The sequence below is a fragment of the Triturus cristatus genome, chromosome 12, assembly GCF_964204655.1.
Source record: "Triturus cristatus chromosome 12, aTriCri1.1, whole genome shotgun sequence".
Lineage (NCBI taxonomy): Eukaryota > Metazoa > Chordata > Amphibia > Caudata > Salamandridae > Triturus > Triturus cristatus.
In genome coordinates this window covers 242,918,860-242,937,649 of record NC_140595.1, presented here as the reverse complement: position 1 = coordinate 242,937,649, position 18,790 = coordinate 242,918,860, and the positions used below count along the sequence as shown (strand labels likewise).

The 18,790-nt window shown below is 45.1% G+C and overlaps 2 protein-coding genes across 2 annotated transcripts in view; one reads left to right on the top strand and one right to left on the bottom strand.

Moving 5' to 3' along the window:
- Positions 1-18,790, bottom strand: part of CFAP45 (cilia and flagella associated protein 45) — a 513,786-nt gene that overhangs the window by 19,853 nt on the left and 475,143 nt on the right. The window lies entirely within an intron of this gene.
- LOC146775797 (uncharacterized) lies at positions 13,568-17,885 on the top strand. The gene is made up of 2 exons (XM_085638977.1): positions 13,568-14,896; positions 15,520-17,885. Exon 2 carries the CDS (start codon positions 15,783-15,785, stop codon positions 17,883-17,885), a length of 2,103 nt encoding a protein of 700 aa, XP_085495103.1. The 5' UTR covers positions 13,568-14,896; positions 15,520-15,782.

Genomic DNA, 18,790 nt, shown 5'->3' with positions numbered 1-18,790 from the left:
TCCATAAAACATATGTGGATGATGTCGCACCTAGGTTACTGGCTGTGTTTGCGGAGGCTTATGACAAAGGGGAACTCCCACCTACTCTTAGAGAGGCTCTGCTGGTAACCTTGTTGAAACCAGATAAACCCCCAGATCGGTGTGAATCCTATAGGCCCCTCTCGATCATCAACATTGACTCCAAAGTCCTGGCAAAGATGATTGCCACCAGGCTACAACCACTGATTCCTCTGATAGTTTTGCCTGACCAGTCAGGTTTTGTATCTGCGCACTTCACTACGCACAACTTGCGTAATGTGTTCTCCACGCCACACTATCTCGATCCCGATTTTCAGGCGGTGGCTGTGCTGCTTGATGCAGCAAAAGCCTTCAATTCCCTCCACTGGGATTGCATGTTTACAGTTCTAGCACGAATGGGTTTACCTCCGTTCTTTCTTCAATGGCTTAGGGTATTATATACTGCGCCGGTCGCGCGTGTGCGGGTTAATGGCTGGGTTTTCTCGGCGTTTCCCATTGGAAGGGGCATGCGGCAGGGATGCCCCGTCACCAATGCTTTTTTCACTGGCACTGGAGCCTCTGGCCGGTAAACTTAGACAGTTGCATGCAGCTGCGGCATTAAGATTTCAGCAGCGACCACTAGTGGTCTCCTTATATGCCGATGATATGTTTTTATACGTCAGAGACCCTGCTACCTTTTTACCCGCACTGCTACGGGAATACGTGAAATTTGAGCGATATTCCGGCCTGGGTATCAATTAGTCAAAGTCAGTGGTGTTTCCACTGACAGCTGGTACCAAGGAGATAGACCTGGATTTCCCGCTGACGTGGACTCAAGATCCGGTGCGGTATCTTGGGGTTTGGTTGCACAGAGACCCTGAAAGGGTGATATCCGAGAACTATGGTCGGGCTATCACACGCATCACTGAACAAGCGGAGCGGTGGGTGCACTTGCCTCTCTCCCTTAAAGATCGACTTGCAGTTGTAAAAATGACCTTCTTACCTAAGCTACTATATTTTTTCGTTAATATTCCAATTAAGCTGAATATGGCACTATTCCAGACGCTACAATCTACAATTCTTCAATTCGTATGGGGGTGGGAAAAAACCTAGATGTAGTTGGGATGTATTAGTGCAACCGTTTGACCGGGTGGGTTTGAAGCTCCTGACTGCCGACTATTTTATTTATTCGCACAGGTGAAGTTTGCGCACTACTGGCATTATCCGCCACAATTTCAACCTCATCTTGCTATTGAATCTGATGCTGTCCGTCCATTACCTCTGCAGGCAGCGACCCTTTCCGGGGGTTCGGGAGGTCCTAGGACTGAGATTAATCCAGTGTTATGCACTGCATGGGCTTAGAAGATGCTTGCACAAAGGGTGCGGCTCCCATATAGATATGCCCCGCGGTCACCACTGGCTTCACACCCTGATATTTTGGCTGCAAAGGAAAAACCAGCCCTGCGGTAACTAGCAACAGTAGGTATATCCCAGATGGGAGATCTTTACAAATAAGGTTGATTCAGGTCACTCCAAGATGTACAGGGATCTACAGCTCGTGGATTCATGTTAAGTGTCACTTACGTTAGAGTCTGGCAAGCTATCAAAACTATTTACCCGGATTACCCAGAGGAACCTGTTACTCTGCAAGTGTTGCAAGCTATTCTGGGGGGGAGGAGCGAAAAGGTCTTATCACCAAACTCTAGTGCCTTTCTGGTGCAAGGTGACAAATATTCTCACTGATGTTGTGCTGGAACCGGTGCATTGCACACCAGAATTCTGCCTGCTTGGTTATGTAAAATATTTAAAGCCCTGCAATTCGGCGGAAAACCGCATTTTCCACTCTGTTTGCTAAGAGGGCTCTAGCACTCTCCTGGAGAGCGAAAACCATTCAAACTGTAAAAAATTGGGTTCGAGACTTGCTTTATTGCAGGGACAAATTAGGGATTTACGCTGAGGAATTACCTGAAGCCTCTCGCCCTAGGGATTTCTGGGCACCTCTTACTGCATACTTGCTCACTCAGCCGGACTTGAAATGAACTGTTTGCTATGTACCCTTACTGTTTGGTGGAAAGTAATTTTTCAAGACGCAAGGTCACGCCTCGAATGACCGCTGTTCCGCTACTCATACCTGTTTCTGATGTCTTTTATACTTCCAATGTATGATACACTGTCGTCTGCCCTGTTGGGGGGGGGGGGTGTTGGGGCCTGTTCATTTTTTTGGTATGACTATTCAAATTGCATATATATGTATGTCACTATGCTCATTGAATCAATAAACAAATAAAAAAATATATATAGTGTTTATAAATGTATTTTTGTAATGTTTTTTTATATCATATTTGTAGGTTTTTGTTATATGTAATTAACATTATATTAGGTGTTCGTTTTATATGTTTAATATATTTAATTGTACATTTTAAAATATTGTTTATTTATTTTTAAGATTATTTAATTTTTTCAAATTGTTTAAATGGTTTTTTATATAATCATTTTTATTGGCATTTGTAGAATAACAGTACAGTAGTAGCTATTACGAATGTAGCGTAATATCCATTCATTATACATCTTGTCATGGAGTAGAATAACATCTGAGTACATGCTACACCAAACATAATTAAACAGGATCTCATTATTACAGATTGGTAGGTAGGGCTAGGTCTGAGTCCATGCAAGGTAGTCGATGGGTCGTACCGACAGTTGGGCGATCGCTCTCAGTTTTAGCCCTATGCTGTAAATGGTTCTATATGCCAGCCAATGATTTAAACTGGAGAACTGGGGAAATATAACTGGGGTACACCGTGTCTTATGTCTAGTTGTATGAAGAGAGCCATCTAGTTACCACTTTCTGGTTAAGCCGCAGGTCGTGTCTGCACAGGGGGGAACCCTGGAACATCGCATAAAAGATGCTGCGCTCGCCGTCTAGCTCCGGCTTCCAGTCCGGACTCACTCGGCACCTATTCTGCAGGGGGACTATCCAGAGGTACCGGGGGGCGTATTTGTGTAGCAGGGAGTGGATTGCGTGGGACCCCGGCTCATCTGATATTTCTTGTGTAAAGGAGTGAAGTAAAATAGCCCACGGCATGGATATAGGGTGTTTGCGAGTTCCCTTAACTTCTTTGGTTCGGAGTACCTCTTCCTCTGCTGCGCCCCATTTTTTGACTGCTACCACCCATGCCGTTAGAGGTGGTCCTACCGGTGCCTTCCAGTGCATTGCTATGCACCTTTTAGCTAGGAGGAGCGCCAGGGCTGCGAAGCGCGTTTCAACTTTCCTGTTCTTGCGCCGTTTGCCTAGCCCACAGGCCTCCCGTGTGGATATCTGGGATCCCCATGACTGTGAGAAGGGTGGTATGAATCTTGGCCCAGTAAGTGTGGAGCGCCGGACAGTCCTAAAAAATGTGTTTAAAGGAGGCACTAGGTTCTGGGCATCTGGGGCATGTGAAAGACCCATCTGGGTAGTATCCCTGAAGTTTCTCGGGGGTGAGGTATGCGCGCAGTATGTGCAGTTGTGTGTTTTTGAAACGGTAGTTGCGGGACACTTTTTTAGGGAACTCTAGGGCGCGGGCCCACTCTTTGTCATGGAGCGGTCTTTGGAATTCAGTTTCTCATATTTCCAAAAGGGGCGCCGGGGTGAGTGGGTTGAGAGCTCGTAATGCCTTGTATATCCAGGTAACCAGATGTCGTCCCGGGACCATCTGTAGTAGTGTGTGAATCATCGGGTGTGTGGGGGGGTCAGTATCTATTGTGTGCCATACCTTGCAGCAGTCTTCAAGTAGCTGCCGATGTAGCAGGAATTGCCCTCTGGGGAGTTCCATATCGGTCGCCAATGCCGCGAATGTCTGCAGTTGCCTGTTGAGATAGAGCGAGCCTAGCTCTGTCAGTGCGTGGTCAGTCCATGTTTGGAACATCCGTTCTGTATAGTGTACATGGGCACCTTGCGGTTTAACGAGTCAGGCAAGCGCGCGCCACTGTCAACAGGAGAGGCTTATTCAGAAGTGGCGTCGCTCCTGGCGGCAGCATGCGTCTGCTGGTCGGTGTCTGGAGCTGTCCGGTGACTGTAGTCAGTTCACCTATGGCCCGGCCCGCTGTCCAACAAATTGTTTAAATGATATTAGCAACTTTTGTTTTTCTGCTATCCAATGCTCTCCCTACTGTTGCACTCACTGGATTTGGAATAGTAATTTTTACCTCCGCTATCCAAAATATTCCCTACTGTAGCACTCATTGGAGTGGGAATAGTAATTTTTACCTCTCCACTATCCAATAATTTCCCTACTGTTGCACTCACTGGAGTGGGAATAGTAATTTTTACCCCTGCGCTATCCAACATTTTCCTTACTGTTGCAATCACTGGAGTTGTAATAGTAAATTTAATTCTTCTACTATCCAACATTTGCCCTCCTTTTGCACTCAATGGAGTGCGAATAGTAAATTTTACCCCTCTGCTATCCAACACTTTCCCTACTATTGCACTCTTTGGAGTGGGAATAGTAATTTTTACCCCTCCGCTATCCAACACTTTCCCTACAGTTACACTTAGTGCAGTTGGAATGGTAAATTTAATTGTTTCGCTATCTATAATTTTCCCTACTGTTGTATTTATTGTGTACATTTTAATTTTGTTTTAGTAGTTGAAAGTTTTAATTAGTCATAGAATATTTTTTTAATTTTAAATTATTGATATATGTAAATATTTTATTTTGATATATTTAAAACTTTAGAAATTAAATAAAGATAATAGTTAATAAATTATTTTAAAGTAAATATATGTATATGTATAAATTATTATGTTTGTCTTTAAAAAAATTTAAATTAAGTTTCATTTTTATATTTAGTTAAAATGTATATAATCTTTTTTTGTTGAAGATAATATTAATATTTTATATTTTTAATATATGTTATTTTAATTATATTTTTAAATCGATATTTTTTACATCTATATTTTTAACTTTGATTTTTTTGATTCAATATTTTTGTACTTACCTGGTATAGGAAGTCCATATTTTTACTATCTATATTTCTTTGTCTATATTTTTACCATTGATGTTTTTACCAACGATATGCTATCAGTGAACCCTCTTTAAGATCAATCCTTTCAGTTAGAGCTGAAAGTTTCCAAGTGACATCTGTAGCTTTTGAATTCTCGCTAGGCGCCAGTCTGGACCCGGACATTTTTCAGCAGCACCTCTGCGCGCCGGGGGATGTATGTATTGTGAGTCTGTTGCCTAGCGAGAACTCAAAAGTGAAGGAATCTGCGACTAGACTGTGTCTCTACCAGATATTATGTTACTGACGAAAAGTAACTTTTACATTAAATCCTGTTCCCTGGATTCTTTATCAAGAGGGCAATGAGGGAGGTTCCACATGTCAGGGGACACCAAAACAGGCTTGAATACGAAGCTGTGGTGGGTCGGCTACCGAACAAGGCAAGGGGGTCACCCGGGACACTGGCACACCTGGTTTTCCCCATGCCCCCAACAAAATGTCAGTAAGGGCCTCACAAAAAGGGAGCACCGGCTCAACCCCCGATTGACCAGGATGAAGAACCTCAATAAGAGGGTCTATAATCTTTTCCATAGTATGCAGAGTAAGATGCAAGACATCAGCCACTCTCTTCAAGACCTCTGCCAAAGTGGAGCTGGCTTCTGAGGCAAGGGCTGGAGGTGACAAAAAGGAGGAAGCAGGGGGACATATTTAACCCACTCGCTTCACCCAGCTCCCCAATACAGCTGTCCAACCTAGAAGGGGCCAGTGGCTGCTCCAAGGGAGTCATCTCCTCACAACCTTCCCCCAATAGGTCTTGTGGATCCTCCACAGAAATGACCTGCGCCGTATACGGCTTAATAAATGATGGCTAACGGCTTTGAGGCGATGTCGAATGCTGTTGAGGCGACATCGAACGGCTTTGCGGCGATGCCGTGCCGACATCCACCTGCAAAGGAGGACAGATGTCAGCCGGTGACTGCGTTGATATCCGGAGTCGCATCGTAGCTGGCTCCACAGTGCACACCAACTCCAGATCAGAGTCTATCGGCACCATTATGACAGGCACCGAAATGGCGACCAATGTCGAGCCGAAGTCAACCGCCATTGGTGGCTCCGTAGGACCGTGCACTGGCACCTCAGATTCCGAGGCTGGAACTGCCGCCAAGGGCGAACCCGCTGGGGATGATGCAGTTACGGTACCTACGACCTCCTTGGGGCCCGCAGGCACTCCAGAGGGAGACAAGGGCCCAAAGACCAGATGGAGAGCTTCATAGTACTCTTGCATATGCATCCAGGTCGCTCTGGCTCCAGGGAAAACCGAGAGGCTCAGGAGTGGAGCCGGAGTGGGAGTCTCAGCACTAGGCCTAGAAACACCAACATCACGAGACAAAGACGCAATAGAGGATGGGCCTTCGACTTCTTGTGAAGCCGCTTACTGTGAAGCCGCTATGTTCGGGATGTGAGCCCACCACTGGAATGCTTTTTTCATTTGGGGTGTTATCCTGATAATGTCATCGAAGGACCCTGAAATTTGCAGCCATTAACTGTCTAATTCCTCTTGCAGGGGTCTCATCCGCAAACAACAGTTGGGAACGAGGGGAATGCAGGAGGACAACATTCCCAGAAGCGATTTGTACTTGCGGACTGAAGTGAACTTTCTTGTGAGAAGTAAAGCTGCCAACTTGCAGATATTTTGTTGTCTTTCCTGTGAGGCAAAAGACTTTGCCTGATGAGTGTCCAATGTTGCTCCTAAGAATGTTTTCACCTTTGAGGAATTAACTGAGACTTTGAAAAATGTATTGAAAGACCCAAGGATTGGAAGAGAAAGAGAGACATTCTTGAATATAAGTGCTTGCCACTGCAAAAGATTTTGCCTTTATGAGGCAATCATCCACATAAGGGAAGATATGAATTCCTGTTTGACGTAGATGAGCCGCCACCAGTGCTAGGACCTTGGAGAACACTAGGGGCGCAGAACGAAGGCCAAATGATAGAACTCTGAATTGGAAATCCTTGCTGGCCACTCTAAAGCGCAAGAATTTTCTGTGCCTGTGGAGGAAAGGGATATGAAAATAGGTGTCCTGAAGTTCCAAGGTTGCCATGAAATCTTGATTTATCAATTGAAGCACCTCCTGCAGTGATAACATCCCGAAGGATTGCTTTTTTAGATATTTGTTAAGCCAACAAAGGTCCAAGATGGGGCGCCACTCTCCCGATGTCTTTCTTATGAGGAAAAACCTTGAATAGAACCCTGTTCGTCCCTGTACATCTGGTACCACTTCGATCACTCCCTTTTTTAACATTATCTTTATTTACGATGAAAGCTCCTTTAGATGAGCAGGAGGGGGACCTCTGGGAGGGCAGTTTGAAGGAATATTTAGAAATTCGAAAAAGTGAACGTTGGAAACTATATCTAAAACCCATCTGTCCGTTGTTATTATTGTAGACCATCTGGGAAGGAAAATGGAAATTCTTCCACCAACCTTGAGAGGATTGATGGGAACTGTGGCCGGCAGAAGGCGTTTGTCACTGCTTCTTGGAGTTATCTCTACCTCTGAAGGCAGTCTTTCCTCTGTAGTGTTTGTAGGAAGCGGCAGGATGCTGTTTAAACAATTCTGTTGATTCTGTGATGATGGGTACCTTGATTGACCCTGATATAGCTGGTACTGCTTGTACTGGCTGTAACTTCCCTGAAAGGAAGATGAACCACGTCCTCTTGCTCTACGAAAGGACTGCTTCTTGAATTGTAGAGTGTCCAGAGCCTTAGCAGTATCTGTGTACTTTTTGATGGTCTGAAGGGCTTCATCAATGTGTCCAAATAAAGATTCACCATCATAAGGCATGTCAATAATCTTCGTTTGCACTTCCTGTCTGGATGAAGTAGCCTTTAACCAGCTCTTACGCCTCAGAACCGCACCCCCAGCCAGCTGGCGGAATCCTGTGGAAGAAACGTCTACTGCACAATCGATGATCTCAGCCAAAATCCTTTCTCCCTCTTTTAGAATCTTAAGTGCCTCAGCCTTGGATTCCTCTGGTAACATTTCAATAAAAGGCGAAATGTCTGATCATATTTGACAGTCGTATCTGCCTAGAATGGGAAGATAGTTGGCCGCTCTCACAGTAGTTGCCGTCATGGTAGAGAATTTTTTACCGATGTAGTCGAGACACCTTCCTTCTCCATCCGATAGTGGAGAAGCAGAATTTCTGGCACAACGTTGGGATGCCTGCAAGATCACAGAGTCCGGCTTAGGTTGCACGGTAAGACAGGCAGGCGAATTATCAGGAGCCTTATATCTTTTTCTCCAATTTAGGTAAGACCACCGGGATTAAGGCTGATGTTCTCATTACTTTTAAGCCTTCTTGCCATATGAAATCTACTATGGGAATAGAGCGAACTTGTCTCTTTGTCTGTTCCTTGAAATCATACAGGAAACAATCTGTCTACTTAGTAATCATTGGAAGCTGAAACCTCCTAGCTGCTCTCTCCATAAGGGTATGAAAACCTCCTATATCCTCAGGTAATGAATCTATTGGAGGTGGTGTGGAAGGCGATGGTGTTTGGATTTGATAGTCCCATTCATTGGGAAGGAATATCTCATCTAACTCTCCCTCTTCTCTCTCGTCATCAGTGGTATGAACCTCCTGGTATGGCTGATGTGTTGCTGTAGGCACTGGAGAAACCGGAGGAGAAGATCAAATTAGCAAAGAAAGCTGCGTAATAGGCGTCTGAGGAACTGAAGAGGCTGGCTCTGAAGGAGGAAACCTGCGATAATAATCTTCTACCATATGTTGTAAGTTTGATACCAGAGAAACAGGCATTTGGATTGTTTGTTCTCTTTGCCTCTCCTGGTTGTTGACCTCAGGGTAAAAAACATAGTCCTCATCTTCATCCTCCTGGCATTTGATGAGAAGTTCAGATGGACTGCGAGCTGCCCCTAACATACCATCATCCTCTGATTTCTCTTCATCTGCTCCATAATCAGAAATATCCAATGGAGGACAGAGAGACACCTTGCTTGGAGAAGAGTTGATAGGCAAAATTATTTCCAGAGAAGGTCTTTTCTTAGATAGTAGTCCTTATCTTTAGAAGCAGTTAAATTCCTCGACGGAGTTAAGCAAACCACCGACGAGGAAGTCGTAGGTAAAGTTATCATCAACGTATCTTTCGTCGATGGTCTTGATGTTGACAAGGTTCGTCAACGAAGATCTGAATCCGAAGTCTTGGGCTCAGTTGACGAGGCAACCGTCGACGAGGCAACCGGCGACGAGGACAGCGCAGACGAGGGAGACTTGTTCTTGAGAGCCGCAGACAGCAGCAGTGGCGACGGAGCTTCCCCCCACGAAGGTTTTCCTGACAGGAGTCCTTTCTTTTTCACTGAGGAGGAAGACGAAGTTGTTGCCAATGACGGCCTAACCTTCACAGAGACTAACGTAGACGGAGAAGATGCTGATGACATAATCATCTTAGTCTGAGGAGAAGAGAACGTGGACGTCGTAGTCATGGCGACGGAAGTCCTCATCGACAAAGTTGTCGTCGACGGCTCTGTCAGTGGAACATCTTTTTTGTGAGGTAAAGTTGTCTCAGGAAGAGACCTTGATGCCTGCTTTATTTTTTAAGAAGATTTTGAGGGCATAGAGGGCACAGACTGACCCTTAAGAGAGGCAAGATCTTCTTTAGAAGATGAAGGCTGATCTTCATGTTTTGAGGTGTGGTGATGCTTTTTCAACACCTTAAAAGCTTTAGGAGATACAAGCTTCGCCTCACTAACCCTTTTCTTAGATGCTGTAGTTTTTAAAGAGTAATCGCTCTCCTTATCAGATAAAGGATTGTCCATATTTTTAAGCTTGTGTAGCCACAAAAGCAGATGCCTTTCTCTATCTCTCAGGGTTTTTTGAGAGCAAGTCCTGCAGATTTTACAGTCTCTCACCTGGTGCTCAGGGTGAATGCAGTAGATACACTTCTTGTGGGGGTCATCAGAATGAAGTCTTAGTTTCCTACAAGAATCACAATGCATGAAGAGAGATCTTTTAGAAGAAGACATGTTGAATTGAAGTTCTTAAGAAATCCAGAAGCCCAAGAGAAAGTATTGAGCAGAGCTCAGGTAAGACTCTCTTCACACATCGTGCGGTAGAAAATCTGAGATCCTGGAGCCTCTGTGGAGAGGGTTCTAGAGGGTGCTGTCGCCTGGTTGGCTGAAGTTTGGACCTTACCTAATGAGTAGGATAAGATATTAAAGTGAATGGTTTTTCTCTATTAACTTTAATGGTAGAGTAATAACTTACTGCTTTTTATGCACCGTGGGACTCCAACTTCGACGACGGGGAATGAATCAAGCATGTTAATCTATGAAAGATACCCCAATACTGGAGAATTAACAGTTCCCACTGAGAAAGTGGAAACCATAAGACAGTAGGTTTGGTGACTGTGAGGTTTTGATACAGATAAAAGCTGTCCATAGTAGGGTATTCATTTTGGAACAGACATTGAGTATCTTGAGGAACTTGGCTCTCTCTGAACAATTGGATACATATTGGACACTGTGCAATGAGAGTTTCCCATATATCTGTGGTTGATTGTTAATGTGAGCTAGGCTACCCGTGAAGTGTATGATATTGGGTCAATGTTACACATAACATATTCTTGCTACAGCTAAGGGAGTAGTATCTGTGATGGTATTAATGATGCTTCATATTATTCTGAGCTGTTTGGTACTTACTTTCAGGCCTCTAATGCCATACTAGTTTATAGGGTAATGCGTACAAAAAAAGCTTGGATGATTTCCTTATCAGGCTCTGGGGATCCCATCCCCGGGGGCAAAGCAATAAAAAAGGCAAGGGAGGCAGTGTGGCCCTAGGCCTGATATCTCATGGGCCCCAGGAACCCCACCCACCAGGGCCCCTCCTCCCCGAGCTTATTAGACCCCGGGGACCCCATACCCCTGGGCCATGTGTTTCTTAAAGGGGAGGGGACCCCAACCCCTATCCCCGAGCTTTCTCAGGCTATGGGAACCCCTTCTTCCAAGGACGTGTGTCCCCCCTCCCCAAATCTATTTTGGCCACGGGAACCCCATCCTGCGGGGCCTCCATTTTAAACAGGTGGGTGCCACGGTGCAGACCCGGGGCACCGACAAATAACACGTTGCGGGGAGTGCACCCTTCGCGGCCCAAGCCAGCTTCCTGCATGGTGCTGGAGCTGGCATTGCTCCAGTGCGGAGGGAGCAGCTATTTTCTGATGCTCCTTCCAGGCAGGAGCAATATGTTTTTCTGTCTTATGCAGGCAGAGCAACAGAACACAAGTCCACTCCCAGATAGTGGGAGCATTTTAAAAACTCCCGCCCGCTGAAAGCAGACTTTGTGTTTGCTCCCATTTGGCAGTAGATTTGAATATGCTTCACCAAACATGAGCAAACACATGCAGGGGTGGCTCCTCCACTAGGATGGAGGAGTGTTGCCCCACTACTTTCTTGCAGTGTGAGAAGCAGAAACATAAAATGGTAATAACTTTCAGTTATTACCATTTTATGTTTGGTTGCGGGCGGGCGGGAGGGAGGGTGGGGCTGCTCTGCGAGCAGGGGAGCAGTGGTGTGCCCAGAGCGCGCATAGACCGTTTGGTCAGCCCTCTGGGGCCACCCAAATCAGTCATGCGCACTCTGCCCTTCTACATGCAGGCTGCAATGCAGCCTACATGGAGAACATGGCCTCCCCATCGGCGCCTGGCTGGGCGCTGTCCCGACTAATCACAACACTGCCTGCAGCGTTGTGTTTGGCTTAGGGAAGGGAGCCTGGCTGCCTGCCTTCTGCTTCCGGCAGGAACAGGAGAACAGGAGCTGAGAAGGCGCGGGACCCGGCAGGCGGAAAGGTAAGTGTAAATAATTTTATTTTTTTAGAATACTAAATTAACCCCCCTCACGTGCGACCTACCCCATGACTCCCCCTCCCCGCACTACCCCCGCACTCGTCCTTCCACCTACGAGCCATGCCGGCCACAACTGAACACATGTTTCCCTGCCCGCATTGGTGCCGGTAGGGAAACTACTGTCTCCCAGGAGAGGGATCCCTGGGACACAGCAAGTGAGGAAGCTCCGAGGGGTGGGGGCCCCTAGGCCCTTAAAAATACTTTGGACACCGGGCCATAGGGTCCTCAGCGTCAACAATGGATCAGAGAGGGGCCACGCGCCCCCCGCTCTTACATATATATGGCCCGGGGCCCCTAAATAAACAGGGGAGTGGGTTTCACTGACACCCCCTTCCCTTCCTATATCTACATAGCAAAAAGGCGGTGGTCATTTTGTTTTTCTTTTTGCCGCAGTCCCATGAGAGTCTCACAGGATTGTGGCAACCACCTATTTTTGTTCATTTTTACCTTAATGGGTCTCCATGGGGCCTAGGGGAGTCTAGTATCCCTACCCTACCCCCACATAATATTTAGTTTTTTTTTAAATTCAGGTCAGGGGACTAAGTCCTCGAGTCCTGTAATGTCTGCAAGCACCCTTTTTCTAATATTTCCTGCCAGCCAATCAGAGGGCTCACTCCCACAGGAGTCTGACTCCCATAGCAGCAAGATGGCCCATGGGTAAAAAAGCTCCCTGGGCCATTTGGGAACCCTGTATTTTTACATTGGCACTGCTGCGAGACTCTCATGGACCCAACTGTCCGGATATACAAATATTTTTAAACTTTATTTTTAAAAAGTTTATTAAAAAGTACTGAATGGATTTACAACAAATCATAAAAAGCACAATATGCAGATCAAACTATAGCTTCCTGCAAAATCTGGAGAAGTCCGTTCCGCAGGTTTTGTGGTAGAACTGACTAAAGAAGCCTATGGAAAATACATTGGGAAATTTGCTTTTTTGACACCCCCCCCCTTTTTTCAGACCCGAGCTTAATGGATCAGCCTGAAACTTTGCAGGAAGGAGCTGAAGAGAACTTGCTTTATTTTGGAAAGTTTTGTGACGATTCATCAAACGGCATCGAAGTTATTAGCAAACCCCAAAAATTCCTTTTTTTATGGAAAACCAAACCTAACTAGAACTACCCAGTGGCGACTGTCACTGGGAAATATATATATATATATATATATATATATATATATATATATATTCCAACCAAATCCGACTTCTTTATCAAAATCAGACACCGACACTGGAGATGCTTTTCAGCCATCCGGCTTGGGTATTTATTCTTCGCGTTACGTGTTTCGGGACAACTCCCTTGATCACACAATCACATGCGAACAAATCAGTTTCTTTTAAAACCAAGACACAAAGTCACATGATTAGTTCCTCACTAAACATGGTAAACAGACTAATACTGTATATATATATATATATATATATATATATATATATATATGCAAAAGTCCAGATGCTGTCTTACCGCGCTACTCCAGACCGAAAGGGCGCGTCGAAAGCCAGCAGCAGCTTGCTGGCAGCACATAAGACCCAATGCTTTCTCTTGCACGAAGGAAAGCTCGACACCGCTCCAGAGTGACAAAGGCAACTTTAATGATATTCATGTACGCGGTGACAGGCAGTCCATGAACGCTAACGGCAGACGCGTTTCAGCTTTGATTTGCTTTCTTCAGTGCCGGTTTCATGGGCTCCTCACTCTCACAGGGGGTCTGTCCAGGTGGAGTTTATGAAGTAAATACTTCCAGTCAGGTGGTTGCTTGCCCCTCCCTCTTCTCAAGGGTATGTCACAAAAGTATCGCGTTTGCCTCACCAGGCAAACAGGATGCTGGTCCTTGAAGTCCTCCAGGGCTCCCCATTTAGTAATAAGGAAAACCCGACACCATGTGATGTCCCAATCATGGATTGGATGTCGGGCCCCACGCCAGCTCGAGTGCCCAGTGTGGAATAAAGCTGCTTTGGAACTCTTTATCCGGTAATGGCATTTACCTCCTCTCTCCCCTTTGAATGCAGAATTAGACCTCGTGTCGTTCTTCAGACTGCAGGGGGGGTAGCGCGGTGTGCAAAATGCAAAAGTCCAGATGCTGTCTTACAGCGCTACTCCAGACCGAAAGGGCGCGTCGAAAGCCAGCAGCAGCTTGCTGGCAACACATAAGACCCAATGCTTTCTCTTGCACGAAGGAAAGCTCGACACAGCTCCAGAGTGACAAAGGCAACTTTAATGATATTCATGTACGCGGTGACAGGCAGTCCATGAACGCTAATGGCAGACGCGTTTCAGCTTTGGTTTGCTTTCTTCAGTGCCGGTTTCACTGGCTCCTCAGTCTCACAGGGGGTCTGTCCAGGTAGAGTTTATGAAGTAAATACTTCCAGTCAGGTGGTTGCTTGCCCCACCCTCTTCTCAAGGGTATGTCACAAAAGTATTGCGTTGGCCTCACCAGGCAAACAGGATGCTGGTCCTTGAAGTCTTCCAGGGCTCCCCATTTAGTAATAAGGAAAACCCGACACCATGTGATGTCCCAATCATGGATTGGATGTCGGGCCCCACGCCAGCTCGAGTGCCCAGTGTGGAATAAAGCTGCTTTGGAACTCTTTATCCGGTAATGGCATTTACCTCCTCTCTCCCCTTTGAATGCAGAATTAGACCTCGTGTCGTTCTTCAGACTGCAGGGGGGGTAGCGCGGTGTGCAAAATGCAAAAGTCCAGATGCTGTCTTACAGCGCTACTCCAGACCGAAAGGGCGCGTCGAAAGCCAGCAGCAGCTTGCTGGCAACACATAAGACCCAATGCTTTCTCTTGCACGAAGGAAAGCTCGACACAGCTCCAGAGTGACAAAGGCAACTTTAATGATATTCATGTACGCGGTGACAGGCAGTCCATGAACGCTAATGGCAGACGCGTTTCAGCTTTGGTTTGCTTTCTTCAGTGCCGGTTTCACTGGCTCCTCAGTCTCACAGGGGGTCTGTCCAGGTAGAGTTTATGAAGTAAATACTTCCAGTCAGGTGGTTGCTTGCCCCACCCTCTTCTCAAGGGTATGTCACAAAAGTATTGCGTTGGCCTCACCAGGCAAACAGGATGCTGGTCCTTGAAGTCTTCCAGGGCTCCCCATTTAGTAATAAGGAAAACCCGACACCATGTGATGTCCCAATCATGGATTGGATGTCGGGCCCCACGCCAGCTCGAGTGCCCAGTGTGAAATAAAGCTGCTTTGGAACTCTTTATCAGGTAATGGCATTTACCTCCTCTCTCCCCTTTGAATGCAGAATTAGACCTCATGTAGTTCTTCAAACTGCAGGGGGGGTAGCGCGGTGTGCAAAATGCAAAAGTCCAGATGCTGTCTTACCGCGCTACTCCAGACCGAAAGGGCGCGTCGAAAGCCAGGAGCAGCTTGCTGGCAACACAAGACCCAATGCTTTCTCTTGCACGAAGGAAAGCTCGACACAGCTCCAGAGTGACAAAGGCAACTTTAATGATATTCATGTACGCGGTGACAGGCAGTCCATGAACGCTAACGGCAGATGCGTTTCAGCTTTGGTTTGCTTTCTTCAGTGCCGGTTTCACGGGCTCCTCACTCTCACAGGGGGTCTGTCCAGGTGGAGTTTATGAAGTAAATACTTCCAGTCAGGTGGTTGCTTGTCCCTCCCTCTTCTCAAGGGTATGTCACAAAAGTATCACGTTGGCCTCACCAGGCAAACAGGATGCTGGTCCTTGAAGTCCTCCAGGGCTCCCCATTTAGTAATAAGGAAAATTAATTTAGAAAAATTAAACTAGCAAAAGTTTTCAAAGAAGCTAAATACAGTCAACAAAAGAAAACAACACGAAGAAACAACTCGAGGCCTTCAGGCAAAAGATTTAGAGAGTTTCCTAACATTAATCAATCTGGATGTGATGGATAGTGATGATATCTCCCTTCAAGAGGCCTGCAGTCAAACGGGAGGTGGCCTTAGTGGAAAGAAGCCTAAATCAAAATGTTATACTCAATTGGGCCCGGGAAATAAAATTGACTTATTTCAAGATGCAGTAATTCAAGACCTGTACAAAATGAAACATTCCAAATATGATGACAATCTAACGAGAGAAGAAAGGGAGGCCCTCAAGAAACTATCAACGGATGACCAAATTGAAATCAAAATGGCCGACAAAGGCGGAAACATAGTGATATGGGAACGGACAGCATACATAGCAGAGGCACATCGCCAGTTGAGGGAAACCCAATACTATGAGAAACTAACAACTAATCCAACCGTAACAATCAAAAAAATGGTGGATGATAAACTTTCAGAATGGTCATCAAGTGGTCTAACTGATGAGGATGAACGCAAATTCCTGACGGTGACGCATCCAGTAACATCGACAATTTACTTCTTACCAAAACTACACAAAGATCAGAAAAAGCCTCCAGGAAGACCGATACTGTCAGCACAGGGATCTTTGTTGGAACCAATGGCTAATTTTATAGATTACTTTTTAAGACCTTATGTTGCCCAATTGAGCTCATATATACAGGATACAAGTGATCTTCTAAGACTGTTACAAAATACACCATGGCAGACATCATACCAGCTAATAACAATGGACGTCATAGCCCTATATACAAATATTGGGAATGACATGGGTATAAAAGCATGCAATCACTTCCTACAGGAAAGAAGTATGAAATACAGTAATCACAACAAAATGCTGTTGGAGATGATATCCATTTGTCTGAATCAAAATATCTTCGTTTTTGGGGAAGAAACATTCCGTCAAAACAGCGGGACCGCAATGGGATTTTCTTTTAGTCCCAGTTACGCCTGCTTAGCCATGGGATGGTGGGAGCAGGAGCACGCATGGAGTACAATGAATGATCAAGCTGTGAACAAAATCGTCAGTTGGAAAAGATACATTGATGATTTGTTAATAATCTGGGATGGTACAGCAAGGGAATTCCAGGAATATTTCAATGTGATGAACAACTGCACAAAAGATTTGAAATTCACTTACACGATAAGTAAGGAAAGAGTAATTTTCCTGGATACGGAAATCTATATTAAGAACAATGAGTTTCAAACGACGTTACATAGAAAAGCAACAGCGACAAATGCCACCCTAGGAGCAACCAGCTTCCACCAGGGCTCCCTAATTTCCAGCATCCCATATGGAGAGTTTTTAAGGATCCGCAGGATTTGCAGTGAGGAAACCGAATGGAAAATCGAAAGTGAAAAAACAGCAAACCGATTTATAAAGAGGAAATACAAACCAGGGTTGGTAACAAAATGTTGGGAAAGAACCAATGAGAGAACACGAGAGGACTGCCTGGCGGTGAAACAAGTTGAGAATAAGGGAAAAACGGATCAAATACGAATGATAATGGATTACGCACAAGAAAGTAATCAAATTGAAAAAATCTTAAGAAAAAATTGGAAGATTCTGCAATTGGATAATACTGTGAAAGATATAGTGGGTACCCATCCCACAGTGACTTACAGAAGAGCAAGAAATCTTAAAGATCATCTGATTCACAGCCACTTCAGAGGGAAGAAAAAAGAAGACACATGGCTGAAAACAACAGGTTTCGTAAAATGCCATTCATGCAAAATGTGCCAAATAGCCAAACCCATTAAAGAAGTAAAACTGGCTGACAACAAAGTTTGGGAAATTCGGCAATTAATCACTTGCAAGACACAATACACAGTATATGTGATAGAATGCCCGTGCCCACAAAGGTACGTGGGAAGTACCATTTGCGAACTAAAGAAAAGAATAATGGAGCATGTGAGGGCAACAATACACAAAGATCGAACAAATGCTGTATCGAAACATATGGAGCAATTCCATCAAGGAGATTGGAAGAAGTTGAGATTTTTTGGAATAGAGACAATCCCCAAAAAAGAATGGGGCGGAGATCGTGAAAAGATGTTGCGCCAGAAGGAATCGCGCTACATCTTAAATCTGAGAACTCTCTGTCCGCATGGCCTAAATCAATCAGAAGAGATGTACATTCATTTATAATTCCAGGACATAGTAATTCAGAAAAATTGGAGTCGAGTAACTATAACTCGCGCGACCGCAATCCACTGCTGATGACGTCACATATTACATCACTCATGACATGGTCAGTGGCATCACTCATGACATCACTGATGACATCATCCTTGTGATAGAGTGGCGGCCGCGCGAGTTATAGTTATCTGATCTAACTATAACGGGGGAATTTCATTGGTTTTTTACGAGGGAAATGTCCACCTAACTATAACCTGTGTGAAACCTATAGTTTTTTAAGTGAATTTGCAAGGTTTTTTAAATGCTAATTCCTAACTATAACGTGTGTGAAACCTATGGTTTTTTAAGTGAATTTGTACGTTTTTTTAAATGCTAAGTTATGTATTTATTAATATATTTATTTTTAAGGCTTTTCCGCCGTACGCGCACGGTACGCATACCCCGCGATTTTTTTTTGAAAAAATAAAAATGTATTTTTCACACTTCTGAGTCCTTTTTGGACCCCCTGACAAACGCTAGGGGGTCTGCAACTCTCTTCGTTGCCCCCTTTTCACGTTCTCCACCTTTGTTTATCAGTGTGAGACACACAAAATGGCGGCCGACACTTCCTGATTTCGACCGATTCGAATGTTTACAGTCATGTAACCACCAATCAGAATTAAGCTCGCGCACGGCAGCGTGCGCGTACGGTAAGCTTACCGTACGCGCTCGGAGCGCGCTTATAGATATATATATTGATTTTAATGCTATTTTCTCAGGTAATACTGAACAGATTTACACCAGACCTGCAAAAGGCACATCCCTGACCTGAGGACTACCTCTCTGCCAAATTTCAAGTAATTCTGTTCAGCCGTTCGGGCTGTAGCTTGGACTAAAGGTCCTATGGAAGAATGCATGGGGAAAACTCGTTTTGG